We start from the raw sequence: 26,690 nt of genomic DNA, 5'->3' as shown, positions 1-26,690 counted from the left end.
AAGTACAGAAAATATTAAATACTCCAGTAAAGTGAAAAAAAATACCGTACAGTACAGTACTTGCGAGTACATGTACTTAGTTACTTTACAGGTAAAGTTGGCCAGTAGCCAATCACCACTGTCACCTCGCCTTACCTTTTGATAAGCCTGTTGGAGAAAGTTGTAGGGGATTCGTCTCTGGAAATCCTGAACGACATCCTCGCTGACCTTATGCATGGACTGCGTCCCGACTCGGTCCTCGATGCACGCGTCCATGCAGGCGGACCTCTGGAGGACCACGGAGAAGAACCGCAGGTCCGAGACGGTGTCCTGGTCGAAGGGATGCTGGTCCTGGCACTGCAGCCGACATCGTACCTTGGTCCGGCGGACCTCCGCGTAACTGTGGAGCGCTGCCTCCATGGAGCGCACCACGCTCTCATAGTCGTTGTTGTAGAAGGACTGGACCGCGGTGTCATAAAGAAGATCGTATGGTTCCAGGACATCAGCCGAACAACAACAACAGGACAATAAGAAAGCCAGGACCGTTGCCACCAGGGCTCCACATTGTGAAAAGTTTACATCCATGTTTTTTTAGACTGGCGACAGTCTATACTTGACATCTATCTATGTCATACGTTCTTGTTTCTTTGGCGCACCAGCGCTCGCTGTTATTCCAAGTCGTCTTTGACACCTAGGAGCGACTTGTAGAGTCCAGACGGAGCGGCTGTCCGTCACCGAAGCAATGCAGCGAGCGTTTGATTACAGTCCATTTAAAAACGCGCCGGAGGAGGATCGCTCGTGTGTTCAGGACGGCAGAGAGAGGAGCGCACTGGCGGAGAGGAGGACATTGGATCGTGTTTGTCTGGGACACACATTTTGTAAATGACCCCCACTCTCTCTCCGCTAACTCCTCCCCCTCGAAGACGTGAATGTCCATTAAAGCCCAATTATACTCCGTGGTACGACGGTGTCGGTTGCCAAAATGTTAATTTCTATGGCATTGGCAACTACGACGACACAAAAAGTAGGCTAATGTTTGCGACGGTGTTAAGGTCATGGGAAACACAAGCGCCCCGAGAAGGCTAATCTTCCTCGACAAATAGTTACATTGAGTTAAATAACCAATCAACAAGCTTGTAATGTTTTGTAAAGCTTGTAGATTTGCTTTTTTGTCAACAGAATGAATGGGTAAAAATAATCTTCAATAGCCGACTTTAATGGACATTTGTCATATATCATCATAGCCTAAAAGTGCTCAGTAGACTACTAGGCTACTTGATAGGCAACCACTCCATTTACATGGGCACTGTCTCCCTCTTGAGGCTGTCAAAAACAAGGCATCTATATCCTTATATTCTCAGCACTGATCACAGACAGGCAGCATTTACAAATACAGCAATACAAAAAAGAAAGAAAAATATATGGGACAAATAAACAATTTCGGAACACCAAACATGACTCCTTGTAGACTAACAAGCTTCACCAAAGTGAATATGCTCATGATATTGATAATCCAGTATGATGAATTGAATGAATGAAATTACAAATTATGTTTATTGGCAAAATTCATAAGCCCTGTCAGCTGTTTCAATAAACACATCAAACAAGATCAATTTAAATAGCTCAACTCAACACATATTAGGCCTACAAGTGGTTTCTCCAAATTCAACACAAAATGACACTTTCAATGACTACTGCAGGATCAAAAAAGTGTCTGTAGTACTTAGTAGAGCACCCTTTTGCTGTTATGACCCGCTGCAAAGGTGATGCGCATGGCCAGAAACCAGCTTCTGGCATGGTTCCTGCAGAATCTTAGCACATGTGCAATGGCCTCCTTTTCACGAAGTTTCTTGGAAAGTTTTGCAACTTCCTTCTTCTTTGAGGTACACAGTGGGCCCTATTTTGCGTGTCAGTACCAGGTCTTATGACTTAAAGGACGACTTCACCCATTTTCAACCTATCTTCATATAATATAGGTCCTCACTAATACTCATGATAAAATGCTACCATTTTTTTCTACTTGGTCTGTGTCTCAGAGGAGGGCTGTGGACAGTCCAGAAACCCGTCTACCAGTGACATCATTGGTAGGCAGGATTTTTTTTCTCCAACAAGATTTCAAATTTTTGATTTCGATTTTTATTAACGCGGGAACAATTGCTTCTAATATTGCATTGCAACTTTCCAGGAATAGAACGCGTGCAGTTTCTATTAGCTTGGATTCCCCATCGATGATGTCACTGGTAGATGGGACAGACGGTCACTCAGATGGTGCTCGAGGTATGAGCGAGACAGGCACACACAGACACACACAGGTTTTGTGTATCTAGGGAACAATGCAAGTCGGGAACGCATGCCCCACCCGGTTATAGAATACCTGTTGTCGAGTACCTAATGCAGTACCTAGTAGGCCTGACAGACAGACAGACAGACAGACAGACAGGCAGGCAGACAGACAGACAGACAGACAGACAGACAGACAGACAGACAGACAGACAGACAGACAGACAGACAGACAGACAAGACACACACATACAAAGTTTCCATGCATTACTAGATAGATGACAGTTCTCGCTGACCGAAAAATATTTGAGAATCAAGGTTGCCTTCTGGCAGCATGCAAATGAAATTTAACGCTGAAGTGGTTTGCAAGATTAGCCACAGATAGACACCCCAAAACGTGACCAAGAAGTGTTTATCTCTAATACCATAGCCACGTCACAAAATACTCTGTCCAGTCAGTGTGCAGCTGTGACGCACCAATTTGGGAGAGTTTGGGGATATAAATAACTGTCAGAGCTGCAATGGCCCATTAGTACTTACACCGGCAGCCATAGTCTTATTTGAGGCATCAAACCTTTTACAAATGACTGATGTCTTCAGTATTCATGTTGTTCTCGCCGTTGGTGTCGTGTCATCGGCAGCAACACTTGTGTTTGGTAACTTTTATATGCAGAAAAGAGACAAGACAGGACAAGAGAACATCACCCTCATGGCTGAATGGGATGAGACAAAAGACAAACTGATTGAAAGGCTCCTCTTGCTAGAAGAGAAGATGAAAGACTCGGAGGAAGAGAGGAAGACCAGAGAGATGAGAATGGAAAAGCGGCTGGAGCAAGTGGAAGCCCACGAGAAAAGGAACTACCAGGCAATTGCAGCATTAAAGGAAGAGAGGAAGAAATGGGAGGAGAGAATCCAAATGATGAGAAAGGTGAAGAAAGATGCTTTGTCACAAACATTTGTCTCTGAGGGGAACAGGAATGAAGACATGAACAACGAGAGAAGATGGAGGATGTTCAGGAAGAGGTCAGATTCCTCTGCAGAGTAGAAGAATTAAGACTTGACAAACAAGATGAAGACGCGATCACACTCCAGGAGGAATTGAGGAGGAACAGGACAAGAGACGATTCTTGAAAAGGACACTTTTGCAGTAAATGACTCTCATGGAGGAAGAACATACCTTCTCATCGAATGTGTGTGAACTCATATTGGAAACAAACACAGAAATCAGAACCCTCTCTGTGTCAGAGAACAACAGAAAGGTGACATGTGACAGAGAATCAGTACTGACTGGATGCTGTTAGTGGGAGGTAAAGAGGAGTGGATGGGTTTCTTTAGCAGTGACATACAGTACAGTAATTTTGTTTATTCATTTAATTTACTTTTGGCATTTCATGCTTTATTTAGAGAGGAGTGTAGAGAGAGGAAATTTAAGAAAGTGAGAGGAGAGACATGAGGTTTGAGGGGAGCCATATTCAAACTGTCCAAGCAACTTACACAGAGCATTATGGCCAGTGCACTGGCTGAGCCACCAGTCACCATCCAATAGTTTTATTTTTATTTTACTTTTTGTTAATTTTGTAATTTTATGCTTTATTTAGATATAGGAGACAGAGAGCCAGGAACACCAAGGGGGGTGAGAGGAGACATGTGAGACATGATGGAAGTATATTTGAACTGTGGTACTTGTGTTTCACAAGGAACATTATTGTCACACGCTGCTGCTTGTGCTGCTGCTGCTGCTACACAGTATATGAATTCTTGAATGAATGAATAATAATAAACAAATACATATCCTATATCAAAATTGCCTAATTGGTAATGCGGTCGGTGGACCACTACGCCATGGGCCCCCGTCACTATAACTCAGACATTACCATATACTACAGTTCACTATGGCTCAGACATAACCATATATAGAGTTCTCACTGCAGCTACACCCAGATATGGTGTGTGTTTGTTATGCTGACTGTGACAGAATGACATCAGACCCAAACAAACAGTGTCATCATGACATCAGGCTCAAACAATTGTAAGAAGTTAATATTATTGAGTTGTTTTTTGACACATTAAGATGTTGTTACACTATCCTTAGCCCAGAGGACAGTATAAGAAGCTTGCTAACTTTAATTACTGTGTGGTGATTAGTACTCGGAGGGAGTAACGCGAATAACTTTAAATAAACATATACCGCCGAAAGAATACAAAATAAAGATAATAAAGATATTTATAAACATAAATAAATAAAAATCATATAAGGATCCATATAAGGAGGTCCATGTCAACCATGACCATATTGAGTGGTCATGGTTGACCATTATGTCCGAATATGTAGCGCATGAAGTCACTCACTCTCGTTCCATGTTGCTCAGTGTAACCCAGCTACTATTGGGTTACACTAAGTTGGCAACTTTGTCTTGTTGTCACTGCCAATGTGAGTACAAGGTCATAGGGAGCAGTGTAATTGCATCTCAACAGCAGAGGGCAGTCAATACTCTCAACTGTAAGTAGGCTTCATGACTAAATAGGCTGAAAATAGCCTGGGAGGCAGTAGCTATTATTAGATTCATACTATATAAATAAAGTTGGTTTATGTGGTTTATGTTGGTTTATGGCATTACAAGCCCAGTCCAGCCTATTGACAGTGATGCCAACTTTATTTAGTATGAGTCTAATAATAGCTACAAGCTACTGCCAGGCTATCTTCAGGCGATTTACATAATAAAAGGTGAGAGAAATGGTTGACCACTTTCCTTTACCACCCTAACTGCCCTTTACCACTCCCTCTCCCGGTCACTGACCAACCGAGAAAGGCAATGTCCTGGAATGGACAGCACTGGTGGAGAAAGTACTCAAAACCTTTACTTAAGTAAAAGTATCGATACTGCAATGCAGTTACAAGTAAAAGTACAAAAGTATTGGCATGACAATGTACTTAAAGTACCAAAAGTAAAAGTACTCATTATGCACAATGTCCCATTTCACAAGTTTTCATGTGTATAAAATGTATGAAAATAGCAGATCTATGCGACGCGTTGTGAGCTTGTAGATCGGCTATTTTCAAATAATCTAAAAATATATATAGAGCTAAAGTGGTTAATGTATAATAAAAATCTAAATCTAAAAAGTAACTAGTAACTAAAGTTTTCAAATAACTGTAGTGGAGTAAAAGTACAATATTTTCCCCAGAGATGTAGTGGAGTAGAAGTAAATGTATTGAAAATTGGAAATACTCCGTAGTAAAAAGACCTCAAAATTGTACTTAAGTACAGTACTTAATATACTAGTTACTTTACACCATTGATGGACACTGCAGGCAGGTTTGAGTGTTTTATGTGAGTGTGCAAGAGGATGTTGTTGAGAAACTATAGATGCATAGCACAAACTTTAAATGTTATAAGGTTGATAAAACAAATGATATAACGTGTTTGCTTTATAGTATAACGTAATATAATGTGTCTGCTTTACAATATGTTTATCAGGACTATATATCCCTGGGCTGATCTGTACTGGCTGGAACTTTAAATAGAACATGTGTGATTAACCTGAAGGATGCTGTGTACATTCAGTACATTCTGTGCCCGCCCCGGTCTGTAAGACATCACACAAGTCTATGTAGGATACGCATGTGTGTTTGTTTGCATGTGTAGATGTAGCCTACTGTATGAAATCACTAGTATTTCCGGTGATTAATTGCCTTGTCATAAGATGAACATAAAACGGTCAAAATATCCTGGCCAGTTGAAATAGTTCAAATAAATGACCTAAGTGTAAGTTCTACCCATCTACAGTACATGTTTAGAGAATGTGGCATATGATTTGTAAACAGGCCTTAACAAGATAATGCTTTTCCTCATTTCTGTGTGGGATTTCATTTGTGTGAGTAGATGACCTATATGCTGATGTACTCAGATGACACCCCTGGCCAGCATGTTGATAAGCTTGATATTGTACATCTTTGTTATTTCTAACCATAGGTGATATATTGCGCTGTCTATTTCAGCGAGTGTGTATGCAACACAAATTCATGTGCCCTTTGCGGTTTTCATCTGGCTTCACAATGTGTGAAGTATTTTGGTTTCTTTAATGGAGCTGGGAAGAAGGGAGTGGGTAAGCAACACTTGAGAAGATTTACAACAGCCTGTTATCATTTCCATCCAGAAAGAACTTGAGAACTTTAGAAAGTACTACCGTGAAGGTATCAATGTGATGACATTTTCATAGTTCAATGTTCTTTATAGAGCCTCATAAAAAGGTAAGCTGACATTGTCAGGTAGATTGTGAATATCTTTAGATCTATTATCATGATGGGAGGTTTTTTATCAGGTTTTCTGAATAGATTTAATAAAAATCGATGCTTGTTTTCTTATCATTTTGCCCCCTTTCTGTTTTACTTTCACATTTGGAATGAGTATCCAGGAATGGGTGGCGGGAGACAGAGGGAGGGAAGTGTGTGCATAGTTCTATTGGCCCACTGGGAACTATTAACGGAAGTTTATCATTCATTTATCATCAGAGGAAAATAAGTCATTTCTTAAGCTGCTACTTTTTGTATACTTACTGTAAGTGTGAGTTCGTTTCTCAAGGTGTTGTTGTATTGTGATGACAAAGTTTTATTTACTACTAAGTAGACATTTTGGGGGAACATAATTACCAAAACATAATCTTTTACCATTTGAAAATAGATAAAACTTCTCACTTAAATTACCGTTATAAAGTAACATAATCTGTTTAATTTTGTTTCAAACATTTTAAAATAATGTTTAAAAGACATTTTAAGAATGCACCTTTCCTACAACAGTGAATATCTCATTTTGGAACAGACCTCCTCTCAGAATTATGCAGGACAGCCAATTCCTCCTGCCTTTCCAAAACATACAACTCAGGACAGACACGTTGGCTGAGAGACAACAGAGAGTACAGTAGACATTCCCGCACACCTTTTCCCGTGAAGTTATTCTCTGAAATGCACTCCCAGTTCTGGTAACAGGTGTCAGTGAATATTTATCCAGCTAAGAAAGGAAGGAAACGTCTCAGCGTTTCAGGAATCTTTCATTGAGGGTTACGGTCGATTCGAGGGAATATGCTGTGGAAAAATGGCTTAAGAACCTCTAATGAAAGATTAACAATTATATTGTGCTATCCTCTATTGAAAGATTAACAATACTATTGTGCTGCTCACTGCCATCTCACAAAGTGTTTTTTTCCCCCCACTTTTATTATCACGGGGTAGACTATTAAAGTGAACGTAACTCTTCTACAGAGGTGGAGAGTAAGTACATTGATTCAGATGCTGTACTTCTGTACCTACAGTACATACAGTATGTGCTTTTACATTGAATGAGTATCTTTGGTCAAATAATATATAAAATCTGTCAAATAATGTACTTTTTACTCAACTACAATTATTTGACGGATTTAGATGAATACAAAACATACATTAACTGATACATTATGATACTAATACAAAAGAAAGGTTATGTTAGCAGCACATACAATCATATAATCATGTAATTACTAATTACAATCCAATTATATAATTGTGAAATGGGCCATTCTGCATAATGAGTTCATTAAAGTTTGGTACTTAAACAACATGAATCTACCAGCTCACAATGTGTAAAAAGAAACACAATGCATTGTGAGCTTCTAGATCAGCTATTTTTGACCAAGAAATTTGGTGTTGAGGGAAAAAGGAGGGCGCCAAGTACAGAACCCTGGGTCCCGGGTCCCGGGTCCCGGGTCAACTATAGAAGGCATATACAATTTAAGTGGTTTTACGAAGTGGGGGATGGATGGGCCTGTAATAATGTTTTGGTGCTTATGGCTGGGTAAGCGTTTAAGCGGTTAAGTATATTTTTATGCAATTCTTATGCAATTATATTTATACTTTTACTCAAGTAAAGTTTTGAATACAGGACTTTTGCTTGTAACAAAGTATTTCTAAATTGTGGTATTGCTACTTTTACTTGAGCAAAAAAATCTGAGGACTTCTTCCACCACTGCTCCTCTACATAGTATAAAATCCTCAGTGTAAATTTAACCGTCTGCCTAATAGTTCAGAATTAAACTCTGACCATTTCTAGGTCAATTTCTGCACTCTCAGAGTTAAAGTAAGACTGGGGATTTTCATGTGCACATGACTGACATATTTATCAGTGCATGCTGACCAAGCCCTGTTTAAACCAGTCAGTTTTGACCATTCTGACTTCATGACCGAATGACCCAGACACACCCAATCACATTGCTCCATAGCTTCACTTCCTATCTCTTAATCATCCTCCCAAAACATTGCATACGTGTAAAAAAGACAAAAATGTCATGACAAAGAATAAAAGTTGTGATTCCTTCTGTATTGACTGACTTACAGTTGGATATGTGTGCTTTAGTCTGGAGAAATTGATATCCAACCATGTTGATCAATAGCAAGACTTGTCATTTCTCATCATATTCTGAAAGACATGCATACCTGAATTATGGAACGAATGATGATGATGGCAAAGTAGGTATGATATAGTAAATGGTGGCTATGTATTATGATATATTCAATGTTATATGCCGCATGTTGGTTGTGAGGAATTATCATACGTAGGAGTGGAAGAACAATAAATGACAAATATCTGATTAAGAAAAGGCCTCTGAGAGAAAAGGAAAAACATAGGCTACATGAAGAAATATTAGGTAATTTCCTCATATAATTATATATTTTTAACTGCCTCACCCCTCCCACCACGCACAGAATTTCTGAATTGCAAGGCTGGGTTATTGTTATCTTGTCTCGATGTGGTCAGATAATAAAGATTCTAATAATCTCATACAGACCAATCCATAAAGGTGGCTGCCAACCCCCCATCGATACCTCTTCTTTAGAACACGTAAAGCCTGCAGCCAGTCCTCATCACCACCTCACAGGGTCTTCAACTCTCTTGTAGCACTTCCTTATCAGTGAAGAAAAACAAAGCACGTTTGCAGTTAAGGAAATAATTCACTGAAGTAGTACATGGAAGGTCATCATTAACACACATCACCCGCCAAGGTATTAAAGGCGGAGTAGGCGGAGGGATCTGTGTATTCAGAGGAACAACAAAATTCTAACCGCGATCCGCCATTTAGGGCCTAGGGCCCGCTGAAAACAGTGGTTTTCAATGCAAAAAAACAGCAACTGAGTTAGAGGTGTTTTTCTGAAAATCCCATCGTCAGGGCGGATAGATGTGATGTTTTTTGGAATGATGTTACATCAACATACTTCTCCTATGAGTGACGAGTGACGATGATCATCACAAAGCTATGTTAAGGTGCCTAAAACAGCGTGCCTAATTTTTTCAATAGAACGACTTTATGCGTCTTGGCGGGCAAGTGCAATTTTCTTTACTTTTATATTGTAACAGTAGGCCTATGCGGTTAGCAACACCCTCTCATAGCCTAAATTGCCAATGAATGGTTACTGCCTTCTTTTTTAGCTTAACATAATACATTTACTGGTGAAAACTAGCACATTTGGAAAGTGTTGGTTCCTTACACTGTGCTGTTACATAAACCATAATTCCGAGTGTCTCTCTATTGAAATGTTTGGCGGAAATAATATCATTGCTGAATCCAGCTTTAACAGTAACCAAGTTAATTAAAAAGTGCCCACAAACTCTGTTAATTACTTTACAAAAACACTGTCACTTTTCTCTTTTTTCCCCAATAAACACCTTCCAAATTATTCTTAATGTAACCGGGTTCAAGGCATTATGGGAAATGTAATACTACTGAATAGTCTAGCGACATAAAGCTCTTTATTATCATTTCTGATACCATGGAAATGTGTAGATTTTTCAATTTGTATCAATGACAGAGTGATATTTACAGTGATGAGTCATACTTTTTAAAGTACCGGTATCTTTTATTTTTATTTTTATTTTCAAGCAGAGAAACTTATAACGAACGCTTAGTAGAAGAGTATACTCCCGGGTCACTAACATTACAAGCAACCAGTAGTGGCTGCTTGTAATGTCAATCAATTAATAAAACAAAGTCTGATGTTGTGGCTGATAACCTGGTATTGCTTGCCTGACCGCGGTCGCAGCAGCAGTGTGAAGATTGAGATTATGGCTGCGGTGATGATTGTCCTTGACTCTCAGCCTTGGCTACACATCTTATATTTTCTGAAGGGATATGTGCAATGCTCTGAGCCAGTGTTATCACAAAATCCCTCTGATCATAATGATGAAGCTTGAGGGCTAGCACAAGACAGGAGGATTAAGGTAAGGAGAGTTAAGCTCTTGTTTAGGGCATGGCAGAAGGGATAATAATTCAGGGAAGAAGGGAGGAATGTATGTGTTTTTTAGTATAAAAGAGCAATTTAACATCTGATGAGTGTCATCTCTACTGAAATTATTTAAGTAATGTCAGAGTTTAATCCACAAGATAAAAAGGTACATATGACATCATTGGTGTAACAACATGCCCTCAGTCTGAAGAATTAAAAAATATTATTCTGGAAGTATAATTTGTATGTTACCTCTTAACAAAGAAAAGAAAAAAACGTATTTTGCTGTTGAAAGTAGATTAAGATAATAAAAACAAGGTTGCACAAAACAACAATAAAAACAATGTCAACATTTAATTTTATTATTTTCAAAAATATATAAAAGCAACTTTTAAACTCTGCTGTACAAAGGTCCGCACACATGATAAAAATCAATCTGACAAATGAGGAAACTGATAATATACAACAATTAACTAAGTACAACAATATAAACAAGGCATACTGTAAAATGAGGAACTCAAATCCTTACTGCATACAGTACAGTGTGCTCTCCACTGTGTACTGTAACCTGATGAAACCTATCCTTACTGATATCCGTACAGAGTGAGTGACATATGCTGCTTTTTTATTCATACAGAAGGTGAAGGTGTGTAAACAGGACAAATGCACTGCAAACCTCCAGCAATAGAATACTGTACAATGCTGTATGATTCTACAAATACTGTAGACTCCTTTAATGGCCCTTCGACTGGAAATGAAACACAAGGCACCGGTTGGTATAAACCAGCTCTTCTCACAATAATACTTTTCTGTTACTGATGAACCACATAAACAAGCGTCTGAATTAATCGTCTGTTTTACTGTTGATCCATCACGTGGATCAAAAAGCAAAACATTTATAAAAACTCCACTGATTGTAATGTGAAGTTGCAGTAGCTGCGTTAGTAATATATGTATTACTGTATTTGATCCCACAGTGGGAAATTACATTATCACTGAAGAACCACGCAGAACACACAGGCTGGGTCTGGATGTGGTTGTACTAACGTCTCTCTTGGCTTCTCTTCTGACCTCTTTCCTAGACATAGTCAGTACCAGAGTTGAGGGTTGGCTGGAGTTTAGGCCGGAGTTTGGGGAGGTTCACTAATGGCCTGGAACGAGAGCATCTCCGACAGCTCAGGAAAACACCTCCAGTCATCATGAGGACTGCACCGGCCCAGCTAGTAAACACCGCATTGCCAAACTCATATCTGCAGGAGCAATATGGCGCGCATGCACGCACGCACGCACACACACACACACACACACACACACACACACACACACACACACACACACACACACACACACACACACACACACACACACACACACACACACACACACACACACACACACACACACACACGCAGATGTCAGAATTAAACACCATGCAGCAATAGAGGTATAGAGGTCAATCATGTGTGTATAGGCTCCTGTACATGCACATACCTGAGTATGTGTAAGATTAAAGAAATTAAGTTCACACAATCATCTCATCTGTGTGTGTGTGTGTGTGTGTGCGTGTGCGTGTGCGTGTGCGTGTGCGTGTGTGTGTGTGCGTACGTGCAATGTACGTGTAAGCATACGTGTGTTACAGTATGTATTTGCACATGTTGTACATAACACATTATTTGTATCTTAATCTGTTATATACAGTATACTACAGTTCATAATGCATGTGCAAGTGTGTGTTTATATTCTGTACCTATTGTTATGGTGTGCTCCATAGAAGGTCTGGACGATCTTTCTAACATACCAGGAGGTTATGGCCAAAGTCAAGACACCTGGAAGACAATGTAAAGTTAATTATTGAATTGTTTAAAAACCTTAAAACTTCCTCGATAAATAGAAACTTTACTCTTGTTAGTTGATTGTGTGATTTCTTTATTCAACAGAATCTGTAAAACTACTGCCAGTTACACAAAGCATATCATTTTTGACCAGCATGAAATTATCAAAGGGCTTTTTTTCTCTTCTTACTTTGGGTGGAGATCTTTGTCTCACCTAGTTCTCCATGATGTCTACACTACAGTATGCTTGAACCTACCTGAAAGCATGAACATGATTCCTCCAGCCATGGCCACAGAATTTTTGGTCTTGTCACTCCCATCAAGGAAGCGAGTGCATTTCATCCCCACTGTGGACACCAGCACACCCACAGAGGCCAGGAAGATACTGAACATCATCACAGCTCTGGTCACCTGGACCTCAACTACAGGTGAGAGAGGGTGTCAGTTGTGCCATCACAGGGAGGATTTTATTTTATTTAGTTTTAGGTTAGGACAGATGCCATCATTCATCCACTCTCTCATTCTATTCTTCCTTTCTCTCTCTTGCTGAGACTGATTATGAGGTACAGTTAAAAACAAATATTTTCAGACGTTTTCTATGTTGCAATCTTTGCCAGGTAGACTAGGCTATAGGCAGATATCACCTTAAGTGCAATATAAATAAAATATTTGCCTTGACTGTTCATGTTGAATAACTAACAACAAACATAATTTTAGTGATGCATGAGGTTAATTAAAATACTTCCAAATCCAAGATCAGACATTAGCCTATACTTACTTGGCAGGTCAAAGAGTGACTCGTGCAATTCGCAGCTGGTCTCTCTGTTGTTAAACCCAGAGCAGGTCATCCATAAGCCCTGGTAGGTCTGTCTCACAGAGGTGTTGCTCTCTAACCTCTTCCATGTCACCATGCAAGTAGCGGCAATAGTGGCGCCCAGACCTCCCAGTGACAGCACGAAGCCCATGAGTTGCAGTGCTGAGCTCGCCATGGTATCCAAGATTTAACACTTAAATAAATAAATTAAAATGAAAAAGATCAAGAATGAAAAATGAGCGACCGTTAACCAGCTTAGTAGCCTATAGTAGGAGTCAATCGTCTCTGACTGACGTGGTCTACGTGGTCTTCTTGTAGGGCAGGCTAATAAATATGTTGAACTTGAACCTCGGTTCTTCTGGCTAAACAACCGTTATCATCCAGCTGGGTTGCGTTGCGCTCTCACTTTTAACTCCAAGACGAGGCGAGGGGGAGGTTCCGACGTCACAGTCACACACATGACATCTCCGGGATTTGATGATGATACATTTTCTTAGGAGGAGAGGTAGTCTTTCTAGAGCAGTTTCCCAAACATTAGGTCGGGACCCATTTGTGGGTCGCTGACCGATTTTTGTGGGTTGCGAGTAAATATCCCCCTTTTTCCGTTTCCTACATTTAAAAATAAATAACTATGTATTTTATCAATTTAAAACAATAACGACGTTTTATTTCATAAATCAAATGGGAAAACATCGAACATTTTCCATAAATACATTTGAAAAAAGTTGAATAAGTAGTGAGAATAGCGGATCTGTGTGTGTGCGCGCGCGCGCGGGCAGTATTCATAATTAAATTCACACTCACATATATTTTAGCATTTACAGAGGGACGAGCAGGTCTATACATTTGGAAAAATATGGATGCTGTCAATGAAATGATGATAATAATAAAATATTGCTAAAATAAAATTGTTTGGATACAGCAGTGGTTCTCAACCTTTACAGGCTGTGACCCTCCAAAAGAATCATATTTGAACTGGGGACCCCCCACCCTGACAAGCTCTTGGAATGTAGGAGTTGAAGCATTATTTAGTTTGACTTGATAAATATTGTAAAAAAAAAAAAAAAAAAAAGCCAAACTACAAGCTTGTAGATCGGCTATTTTCAAAATATTTGCCTCTTTCTTATATTATTTGACAATTTGGCCAATGTTTGACCAGTTTTTAGTCTGTTGATTAGGTTTTGATACAATAATGGTCTTTTTTTTAGGCATTGAAAAAAGGTCTTAAAGTCCTAAAATGTTCACTTTCATTGTCATCTGGGGACCCCCCAAAATCATATGGGGACCCCCCTGGGGGTCCTGACCTACAGGTTGAGAACCACTGGGTTACAGTAGCCTAACAGTAGGCCAAAGTTCGGCTACTAGGTTCAAATCAGGATCTAGAATACAAGGGGGAAAGTAGCTAACAACAAAACAGGAAGTCTTTCATCTAAACAAGGGAAGAGCCATCCTAAATTAGCATTCGATTGCCCAAAAATACACCATCACAATTTTGTTTATGTGATTATATTTAATCCAATAAGAAAAATAAGAAGTCTGAGGAGAGCTTGCTGCTCAAAATGTCACCCCACGGCATTAAATAAAAATCCCTCCATGGGAGTTATTTGGTGTGCTGATCTTTCTGCTCTAATCTACAGTACAATGTTTTATTTTAATCCACACACATATCAAATCATACCATATTTGGTCATGGGGTTTGTAAACACAGGGGATTTGCCTTTTGGGATCAGTCCCCCACCCTTTCCTGAAATAAGCCTCAATCAAAACACTTACTGGTAATTTGTCCTGTCCCACTGTTAGGCTACTTCACTGCAACTATTTTGTTTTTGTCTATACTACTGTAAAATGGACTAAGATTTTAGGTTAAATCACCAGCTTAGTAACTAGCCTTATGGTTAGAGTGTCCGCCTTGAGACTGGGAGGTCGAGGTTTGATCCCCAGCCGAGTCAAATCAAAGACTGAATGGGACCCAGTGCCTATATGTTTGTCACTCAGCATCAAGGGTTGGATTGGGGGTATATTTTTGAAAAATCTTGAAAGTGTTTGAAAAAGATTTGAATAATTTTTTAATTTAAACTTCTCTTCTGGGGGTCCCTGGCACAAAACAAAATCAGGTGGGGGTCCATGGCCAAATACATATCATTCTGGGGGTCCTTAACACTTTGAGAACTACTGATTTAGAAGGCATTTAAAGAATCGGCCTCATGTCTTAATGGCTTAAGAGGTTAAACCCAACCACATTTGATCTTCCTGATAGCCTAAGATCCTTACACCCTTAATTAATGTATTTTAAAAAGCAGATGAACATGATGACATGCCGGAATACCAGTGGGATGCACAGGTAAGGCTGGAGAGCAAAATTCTCCTCCTATTCTGGTTAGCAGCTGATCAAAAACAGCTCTCGGTTCTTCCACAAGATTGTAAAAACAGCCTACTCCCCTCTTTGTGAGGACTGATTCATAACTTCATGTCTACAGGCAGATCATTACACTTGTTATCAAGTGTAAGAAACAGGTGCTGGTTTGTTTTAAGTAAATAAAAATGGGGTTATGCAACTCAAACAAAACCTTACACAAACTTGAGAATGATTGTAAATAGTATCAATTATATAATTGAGATTTATAAATGTCAAAGGTGCCTTAATTGTATGGGTTCCTGGTCCCACTTCATGCAATAGTCTATCTACAAAGATGCAACCCTGTTTTAATCCAAAAATAAATAAAAACGCTAACTTCATCTACATTAAACGGATGTTGCCATCCTTAGAGCTCTGTGCTCTCAGGGCTAGAAATAAAGAAAATAGAAAAGGAAAATGTAATTTTCATCAGAATTGAGGTGGTGGTCAACATATTATTGTAAACAACAGCAGAAGCAGCAGAAGAAGTACCTTAATTAAAAAGGGGTGGTACTAGACTAGAATAGAGGCTATAAGGTTCACCATGAATGTGCTCAGCAAGTTTCAAAGTATTCCATCCATAAGACTTTTAGATGCCAAATGGAAAAAACTGGCCCAAGAGTAGTCCTAGAGAAGAGGTCAAATCAGTAAGGGCCACTCTCTCTCAATAAGGTGTGTAACAATGGAGAGACAGGAAAGTAATGGAGGGACAGTCAGTCAACCGACTGACCAAGTGACCTGCATAGCCTGTTCGTTTGTTAATAACAAACAATAACGTAAGAGAGTGTGGGCCGTAAACTTGTTTACCATTCTTATACCACGATAATGTGGGTGTAAAACGCCTTAATATAATTATGATTATTGGTGAAATTATCTACAATCTGTATACAGATCCATATCCTGTCATTACCTGCTATGCACAGCATATGCATTATGAAGAAAAACATTTTTGCAAATATTTCTTCCAAGCTCTTGACACAGAACTGATCAAACCTGATGGTATGCACCAACTAAACATAAGCTTGATATGCATGCATAAGTAGGCTACATCCAAGTGTCCAAGTGTACATCTCTCTCTCTCTCTCTCTCTCTCTCTCTCTCTCTCTCTCTCTCTCTCTCTCTCTCTCTCTCTCTCTCTCTCTCTCTCTCTCTCTCTCTCTCTCTCTCTCTCTCTCTCTCTCTCTCTCTCTCTCTCTCTCTCTCTCTCTCTCTCTGATGCACCTGTCGATCTGTGGTTGTAGTAGTAGTATGTCATAGAAAAGGAGGGAAGAGGTCACTGAAGGGTTGTGGTTGTAGTGGCCTCTAGCAAAGTGCACACAATCAGCTTTCTTCCTGTGATTCATGTACTGGGGATAGGAATGGCCACAATGTCATTAGCCCAATGGGCTCTATGACATCAATTCCTGGTCAGCATACACACCCACCCATTATTTAACAACACCCAGTGTAGTCATTACCATCTGTCTGAGATGAAGACGTGTAAAAATGATACAAAGCAATGTATTTAGGAAGGTAGAGCCCGCACATCAACTATATGGCAAAAGCAACTTTTTTTAAAAAGCTTGACAACCTTTCGATCTGCAATGGATCTTCTTCGGGTCAGTTTAAACATTCATTCCTGTTCAGACCTTCTTATGCACTTGTCCCCCACTGTGTGCAACCCCCATAATCACTGCAGATGAGCCTTATCACCATTGAAGAACTTTTGGTGTTTGACAAAATATCCAACATACAATATACAAAATGCAATTTAAGACCATAAAATGGTTTTAATTGTGTTGTGTTGTGGATAGACAGACAGAGATATTAAATGTCTGAAGAAGGTTTTGTAGGTAGGTCAGTCGGTCGGTCAGTCGGTATGTAGGAACCATCCCAAAATTGGAATGTGGCATTCTTATCAAGAGAATCAAGAAGGATTATTCATCACTACTCATACAGGAAGCGAAATCCATGTTTGTGAGGTCCTCAAATGACTGTGCTACAACAACATACACTAATGACACTAATGAAAAGTACAATAACAAGCCCAACAGCATAACATAATAAGGGCAGAGAGAAAACAAAGTATGTATAAATGTGCAATGAGGCATAAGCTGCAGCAAGACACGTTCTCAACCTTTTCAGGCCGTGACCCCCCAAAATAATCATATTTTTTTTCTTTCTTTTTTTCTTAAATATATATAAAAAGGTCTTCCATTGTCACTTCACTGTCATCTGGAGACCCCCCCCCCACGCTCGCACGCACACACACACACACACACACACACACACACACACACACACACACACACACACACACACACACACACACACACACACACACACACACACACACACACACACACACACACACACACACACAATTTAGAGGGCATCAGCATCTTGTCATTTACGGAAAGTGTCAAAGCCTTATCACACACAAGAACATTCTCTGCATACTGTAGCAGCACACCAAAGAGTCTGGAGCATTCCCCAGTTCTATGAGACAGACATCTCCTACATAGTCTGTACACTGGGAAGTGAACAGTAAAATCCTGAGTGTTAATTTCACTCTGAGAGTGTACAAACAGAACTACTTTTACTGTGTAAAACTTGTGTGTCTGTCAGTCACATTGTTGATGAGTATCATAATCAGTTATTTTCAACAGAATTGGTAAACAGAAAGCAAGCTGTCACCACAAAATCCCTGGAGAATTAAATTAGTGCCTACAGTGGGAGGGCAGATTGTGTCATGGAGAGAATCCTGAGTAGATTTCAGTATTACTTTCTGATATTCCTTTACGGTATGCGGTATAATGATAATGATAATGATAATGAATTTCATTTGTATAGCACCTTTCCAAACAAAGTTCCAAAGTGCTGCACATAGCAATGTTAAAAACAACAGACAACAAAGCAAAAAAACTAAACAGTTTGATTAAACAAATAACATTAGTTCAGTTCAGTTCAGTTTATTTTTATTTATAGTGCAACATCACCCCAAGGGGTCTCTGTGCACTTGAATATACAGCATGAATATACTGTATGTACAAAACAGATTATATAGCAAAAACATCACATAATTAGGGTGTGCACAATCATATATAAAACAATTAGGAAAAACAGTTGGTGTCGAGGTATGTTTTCAGAAGTGACTTAAACAGAGGCACGGATGGTGCGTTAGCTGCACTGGCAGTGCGTTCCACAGCCACGGTGCCCAGGTTAACAAAGTTAGTTTTATGATGGACCTTCAGGGGGGCCTTATCTGAGGATCTAAGGATGCGCTTCGGCTTATGAGGGGACAGAATATCAAAGAAATCTGGAGCTCCTGGAGCTCACAGGTGATTTTTATCAATTCCCCCCCCCCGTTTTTTCCCCACATTTTATTCCCCAAAGTTACATAATTGTTTTAATATATATGTGGGTGTATAGACTTTAAAAATGATACGTATTTTTTTAATTTACAAAACAAATGTTTTGCTTCCCACCACCAGGGGGGCTGCAGCCCCCATAGCCCCCCCCCCCCCTTCCCGCGCCACTGGGCGGGATATGACTTTCTTGCTAAGGCCGGAGTAGAAGGAGTTGCAGTAATCAAGGCGTGATGAAATGAGGGCATGAATTACCTTTTCGAGGTCGGGGGCTGACAGGAATGACTTGATTTTCGCAATGTTCCTCAACTGAAAGTAACAGGATTGGACAACTGTTGTCCAATACTTGTCTGTTAAATGTGAGGTCGGAGTCAAAAATCACACCCAGATTACGGGCTGCAGGTGTGACATTTGTGGAAAGGGAACCAAGTTGTGAGTAGAGGGAGAGGGTTGAGCTAGGGGGGCAAATAAAATGATCTCTGATTTTGACTAATTTAGCTGAAGGAAATGTTGGGTCATCCAGTGCTTGATGTCGGAGAGACAGGCCAGAAGGCGTGACATATTCAGCATAGCATTGAAAGTTTATGTCATGGGTGCGAATAATGTTACCAATGGGAAGCATGTGTAGTAGATAGAGAACAACAGTGGGCCTAGGATTGATCCCTGTGGGACCCTGGATGTGAAAGGGGGCCCGAGAGGAGGAGGCCTCTCCGATTACGACGGCAAAGCTCTGGCCCGTAAGGTATGAGCTAAGCCAGTCCAGTGCCACATCCTTGATACCGAACCCAGAGCTCTAATCTCTTAATTCAAATGCAGTGGTCTACTGCATAAATGAAATCAGTTGATTAGAAACTACTTTCTCAGTTTAAAATTGATAAAATGGATGGGTCAATGGTTTCTAGAACCTCCTTCAGGAATGTGGTGGGGATGGTGTCTAGTGAGCATGCGGAGTATTTCATGTGTGTTATTGTCTCCAGGAGGATTGTTACCAATGAAATTTGGAAAGTGAAAGCGAAAGCACATAGCAGCACAGTTACTGGTAGTAGATGCAGGAAATGTTATCCAGATGTTGGTTACTTGTTCACGTACGACACGTAGGCTGTCTATATTTACATGTAGCCTGTGTTGTCATGTGGTCCACAGCCAAGTTGTTTTAGTATGTTATTTAGATTCATGCTGTGTGTGTGTGTGTGTGTGTGTGTGTGTGTGTGTGTGTGTGTGTGTGTGTGTGTGTGTGTGTGTGTGTGTGTGTGTGTGTGTGTGTGTGTGGAGATACAGGATGAGTGAGCACCCGAAATGTCTGGCTCTGGGCACCTCATGTTCACTTCAAATCATGTAAGCCTACACTTTACCTTATTTCAGACTATTTCCCAAATCATTAAACAAAAAGCCAATACAGGTCTGTGTTTACCCTTCTCTACTGCCGTGGTCTAGTCTGTTATATTCTACAGTGGCTAATTGGAAAAGATATGAAGAGGGTGCCATCTTGTGGATCTTCTGAGCAAGACATCCAATGCCTACAGAAAAAGCAATGCTGCTTTCAGTGAGGAGACTTATTAGACTTATATTAGGCCTACTATTAGTCTATCAGCAGAATATACAGTCTATCAGCCATCTGTCAACAATGGGTATCTGAATGAATATACCATTATGTACTTGTAAACAAAAAAAATATCTTATATTAATTAATAACGTCAATGTTTGGCATGTACATCCTAGTGTGCAGAGTCCATGTGCAGGAGTCCCTAGTAAAAAAAAAACAATAACCGAGTACAGGTCATATGGATGTAAGGCTTGGTTGTGAAGCATGATAGCTATATGTCACAAATGATTGACTATGGCACTTGGTGGTGTGCCGAGGAGGGATGAGTCTGCGGCTGAATGCTCCTCATCTTCTGTAGCTCTGAGTCAGACGGCATGGGTGGGGATCTCCAGGATATCTTTCAGTTTCTTCCTCCTCCTCTCCACAACCACCTCCAGACTGTCCAGTTCAATTCCAGCAATAGAGATATCCTTCCTCACCCAGCTTGTTCAGTTTGTTGGCTTCCCTTGTGTTGATGTCACGACTACAGCCTGCTACAGCAAAGAAGAGACACTGACTACTACACCGATTGGTAGAACATCTGCAGCAGCCTGTTGCATGCATTGAAGGACCTGAGGAGCCTCCCCAAGAAGAGCAGCCTATAGGTCAGTCCCTTCAGGCCTCAGTGCTGTCAGTCCATTACAGTTACTCCCAGGAACTTGTAGGTATCCAACATCTCCCCTCATGTGGTGATGGGAGGTGGGGGCCTCTTCTTGCGCCTTGTTCTTTCCTATATGTTGAACTGGAGGTGATAGCTGTCACACCACCCTATGAAGCTCTCCACCAGGGATCTGTATTCCAGTGACAGCAAGGTCCCTTGGTGTGCACCAGTGTTGCTCACCAGCACATCTGACACAATCCACAATACAGGCCACCAGGTTGTGGTCCACCTACATCACAGAGAGCTTTGCAGATAGCCGGAGAAGCTGGATGGTGTTGAAGGCAAGCAAACCAATTAATTGTTTTGATGTTGGGAACAGCTTCAAAGTCATCAAGTTTGTTTGTTTTCTATTTCTCAATTTACAAAGTTCTATTTTATCTGGTGTAACAAGTCAAAGAATAAATTAGATGATAAACATGGCTACATTAAAGGTAGGGTAAGTGATTTACTTTGGTTTAAAATAAGTGTTAAATAGCTCTTTATTCTGATAGTACTGTCATTGCTATAGTGTGTTTGTTCAGTAACAGTCTCGGTCTCCCATGTCTCTCCAGCTCTTTATTAAACAGAAAATGCATTTTCAGAGCTCTCTCCCCGTTGGCTTACATTTTATCACCAACCTGAAAATGTAGGCCTAGCCTACTATATTCTGTTTACTAAAGAGCTGGAGAGACCCCTGTGACCGAACAAACAAATGCTCTGTAATGATTACTCACAGAATATAGTAGGCCTACTTTAACCTTTTTAACAAAAAATAAAATAAAATACCAAAACATATCACTTACCAACTACCCTACCTTTAAGGTAGCTAATGCCATTTTCTTACTATGTACTGTAACTTTGGTTATGTTTTAAAAAGGTAGCTGTAGCCTACTCATGTTGAGGCATAATCTTATGACGTCATCTGGCCATTTTTTCTACTTTAGTTGACAGGCAGATCTCATTATGATCACTGGGCCTTATAATCGGGGCAATTGCATTAATAACATCAATAAAATAAAATAAATCATATAATAGGCCCAAGGCTCAGTCAGTTGCCAGTCACTTTTGTGCAAGCTGAGACGAAGCACCAGTGGATTGTGCACGTAAAGGGTGACTCCCAGTGTTTCCACGTTTTGTGAGAGAAACAAGCAACCAGGTCTATGAAAACAAGCCCAAAAGAAGCCCTTCAAACATCGGCTATTTGAAAATAGCCGCTCTACAAGCTCACAACGCCTTGAGCTTGTAGATCTGCTATTTTCAAAAAAATCTTGAAGAAAATGTTTAACATTTGGAATATGTTAACACAAATCTTGTAAGGGGGTCCCTGCATGACTCCTCTGGCATAACATATTTTCAGATGTGGGTCTGCAGACAAATACATATTAATTTGGGGGGTCCTTGACATGAACACGTTTGAGAACCACTGGTTTAAACAACATTAGGCCACAACAAGCCCCAAAAAATGCAACCACAAATATTTACATGCACCTTTACAGAAAAACAAGCCCAACGTCGCTTATAATAAGCGGACATGGCAACCCTGGTGACTCCCCGCAGAGATAGGTGTGCTGCTCCAAACCTGTTGGGTGTCATTCCTGCATCAGGCAGAGCACACAGCGCCCTGGGCCAAACGGCCTGCCTACTGCCGACACCAAACGATGGGAATGTTTGCTTTCTATCTCAGACCCGCATCATATGATAGCTATATATATGATATATAGGGCTCCCTGCAATTCAGCCAAACTTATAGTTGCAGTGAGATTCTGTTCTTCAGTATGCTATAGTGTCAGTCATACAATGATTTAGGGACTCACATTGAGTTTACTTCAGAATGACAGTGACATGGCATGTGATGTGATATGTAGGAGTGTGAGCCTGACATTTAATTTCAGTTACATCCTACTGTATAGGCCTATAGGCTATATAATCTACTGTAAATATTTCTAGGCCTATACTACATGAGATAAGAAAGACATCTGCAAATCAAACATTATCCTACCTGTTGAGACTAAATAAAAAATATATATATACAGTAGGCTATATATTAAGTATAAATTAAGATTTTTCATCAAGGCTGGTTGCATAGCAGTAGACTATGTTTGTGTGTGTGTATATATATTAAAACACCACATATACATACATACATACATACATACATACATACATACATACATACATACATACACATACACATACACATACACATACACATATACATATACATATACATATACATACACATACACATACACATACACATATACATATACATATATATATATATGATATATAGGGCTCCCTGCAATTCAGCCCAAACTTATAGTTGCAGTGAGATTCTGTTCTTCAGTATGCTATAGTGTCAGTCATACAATGATTTAGGGACTCACATTGAGTTTACTTCAGAATGACAGTGACATGGCATGTGATGTGATATGTAGGAGTGTGAGCCTGACATTTAATTTCAGTTACATCATACTGTATAGGCCTATAGGCTATATAATCTACTGTAAATATTTCTAGGCCTATACTACATGAGATAAGAAAGACATCTGCAAATCAAACATTATCCTACCTGTTGAGACTAAATAAAAAATATATATATACAGTAGGCTATATATTAAGTATAAATTAAGATTTTTCATCAAGGCTGGTTGCATAGCAGTAGACTATGTTTGTGTGTGTGTATATATATATTAAAACACCACATATATATATATACATACATACATACATACATACATACATATATACACATATACTATAAAACAACACATATATATACATATACACTAATTGGCTATTTATTATTTATGTCTTATTATAGGCTATTACAATAATTGGTGCAAGTCCCACCAATTATTATAATTTTACAAATCCGATGATAAACGTTGGTCTGTGCAGACTGGGTTAATTAAGTCATCCGGCTATCCTCCTAACCACCTCTACCGGTTTTACCTGAAGATGTGCCTTGGGCTCCAAAACAAAAATGTAAATGCATGGATTAAAGCTGCATGCGTGTGTGCGTCCTTTTTCTGTATGATGCAGTAGCCTGTAGACTGATGTTGTACGAGAATGTAGCATAGGTTTTGTTTGATTTGTTTTTAGTTAACTTTCATGTCAGTCAGACATGTCTATGATTAAACTCAGATTGAAGTTGATGTGTGGGTGTGTGTCAGTGTTGCCATGTCTGCAAGAGACTTGGGCTTGTTTTTCTGTAAAGTTGCTTGTAAATATTGGTAGTTGCGGGTTGCGGTTTTTTGGCCTTGTTTTTAAAGTGTAGTTGCTTATTTGACTGTGTGGTTACCCCGTTACCCCAGTCTTATTTGGGCTAGTTTCCTGATGTTGTTTAAACCAGTGGTTCTAAAACATTTTCACGTTTTTGAAAATAGCAGATAGTTTCTGCAATGTTTTTCTTTCTGCTATTTCGCGACGCGTTGTTGTGAGCTTGTGGATCGTACAGTATACCTGTATATAGGCTAGGTTTTAAGTGCTGGTGTTGCTTGGGCTTTTCTTCTAATCCTAGACCTGGTTGCTTATTTCGCTCACAAAATCTGGCAACACTGGTGTGTTATGTGCGCGTCGTGTGCATGCGTGCGTGAGCTTGCGCGCGCGCTTTATTCTCACAGTTGTAGTGTGTATCAATATGATGGGCGTGTTCCTCGCTGTACCAAGTCTCAACACGGCGTGGAAGGAACGGCAGCTCAACTGAACCTGACAAGTAGGTGAGGCACAGGACGACATTTGTCCTGTTAGTTTAACTCACACTTCTATTGCCAATTCACTTTCTAGAAACTTTACTTGCAACTACACACCTTTACAGTTAAATAACTAGCCTACTAAATACGCAGCGTTCTAGCTTCTTACGACAGACCAGCAACCAGGTGAGTTGAATTGTTCTTTTCCTGAGCGAGGGTTATTTGCCCTGGACTCCTAAAATGTATATTTTGTTTAAGGTTTACCTGAAATAATCAATATAATTAAAATAAAGAGTGCATATGTATCATTCATGACACAAACTGTCAGTTTTAGTGTCTGTCAGCCTTACCTGCGCACACCTGTTAGGCCTATACTGTATGACTCGTGTTTCACTCTGCTGCACCTTTAATTAAAAACACTTTGTTTTAAATTATTTAATGCGCAGCCTAGGCCTATATAGCCTACATTTCGAGGGATAGGCCTATGTGTAAATTGACATATAGTTAATAACCAATAACCATTCTATCCTTTACACAGTAGCAGAGCCTGGACCACAATGCATGATGAAACATGTGGCACCTATAAGCACTTAACCGGAGTCCCTCAGGGCTCATTACTAGTGTATTTTCTGTTTTTGTGGGGAAAGCTTTTGTTGAAAATAGCCGATCGACAAGCTCACTATGTGCTGTGAGCTTGTCGATCTGTAATTTTCAGCGAAAGCCTTCCCCACAATACGGATGCTGGGGGTTTAAGTGGTTAAGTTACGCATCTCCAACCGCACACAATGCTGACATGCAGCAGGCCTGGCTACAACAGTCATCATCGCAAGGTAGCCTGCTTTTGTCCTGCACTGGTGTCACTCGCACCGCTGGAAACTTTGCCTGGGAATGTGCTTGCTCAAGAATTTCAGTCATTGTTTCTGGTAGTGTGTGTAACATCATTTTCAAGTAGGCCTATGCAACAACAGGATGGAATCTCAAGTTGCACTGACTGACATGGGGCAGCAGCTCCTCAGGCATTGAAGTTGAAATGCCCACTGCCCCTGGGTTGAGAAAGACCTCAACTGCTCCAGACAAAGCCAACTGCTTGTGTGAGTAGGTGTTCAAGGTTAACCTTTTTCCACCTCATGAGTCCAGAAGACCTCATATACAAACAGGCTACATTTTGTTTGTGACTGGTAAGCTTGTCTTATCAACTCCACAAACACAATATACCTTCTCCAAACACACACAAATGTTTTTTTTATAAGACAGGCAAATGTGACATATATCCCACTTCATTCTTAAAGCGCTTTACAAATGGCCATATGATTGTGTAATACACCAGCTGCTGTTGTAGCCAATAGATGCTCAAGTTAGCTTCCCACCCTCAGTGCAAGACTATTTCAGTGTGCCAGCCACCATGGTTGGTTGGGTGGGTGTAACTTGACATAAGCAGCTGTGGGCAGCTGCTGCAGTGTTGCCACATGCAGAGGAGGAGCCTTCAATATGTTAGGTATGTTGGTGAACCAGCTCTGCTCAGGCACTCGCAACCTGCTGAAGTTGGACTTCTATGAACATGAAAGGGTGGGAACCTGTACTTTGACTGAGTGCCACAAAGTGTGGATAACTATACATGTAGTACAATATATGCTGCCAATCACTCACATAATGCATTATGTAATAAAGTCACAAGGTTCTTACATGGTGAATATTGTGCAATGAATAAATCAAGGTTTTACATACATACCACAGCGCATGAAAATTGCTATTATGTCTTCAAGATCAGTTGCTTTGGCAGAATATTTGCCAACGATTGCACAAAACAGCCAGCTCTGCTGTTTTGAATTAACTGTTCTTCGCCTCTTATTTTAGTGAGGTTTCAAAGCCGAATAG

At 40.0% G+C, this 26,690-nt stretch overlaps 2 protein-coding genes across 2 annotated transcripts in view; both read right to left on the bottom strand.

Annotated features, from left to right (window-relative positions):
• The window catches only part of p3h2 (prolyl 3-hydroxylase 2), a 76,106-nt gene extending 75,250 nt beyond the window's left edge, over nucleotides 1-856 (bottom strand). The window contains exon 1 of the mRNA XM_084067733.1: nucleotides 136-856. Coding sequence (XP_083923859.1) covers nucleotides 136-564 — 429 coding nt within the window. The 5' untranslated portion in view covers nucleotides 565-856. The remainder of the gene's footprint in view (nucleotides 1-135) is intronic.
• A 9,984-nt stretch (nucleotides 857-10,840) lies between these two features.
• Nucleotides 10,841-13,569, bottom strand: LOC311052114 (claudin-1-like). The gene is made up of 4 exons (XM_084066926.1): nucleotides 13,121-13,569; nucleotides 12,600-12,764; nucleotides 12,258-12,336; nucleotides 10,841-11,760 (listed from the first exon to the last, which is right to left on the bottom strand). Exons 1-4 carry the CDS (start codon nucleotides 13,329-13,331, stop codon nucleotides 11,589-11,591), a joined length of 627 nt encoding a protein of 208 aa, XP_083923052.1. The 5' UTR covers nucleotides 13,332-13,569; the 3' UTR covers nucleotides 10,841-11,588.
• Between the last annotated feature and the right edge of the window lie 13,121 nt (nucleotides 13,570-26,690).

This window comes from Gymnoscopelus microlampas (genome assembly GCF_963454915.1).
Source record: "Gymnoscopelus microlampas genome assembly, chromosome: 9".
NCBI classification, from domain to species: Eukaryota; Metazoa; Chordata; class Actinopteri; order Myctophiformes; family Myctophidae; genus Gymnoscopelus; species Gymnoscopelus microlampas.
Note: the sequence above shows the minus strand (reverse complement) of the source record. Positions and strands in the feature narration are given on the sequence as shown.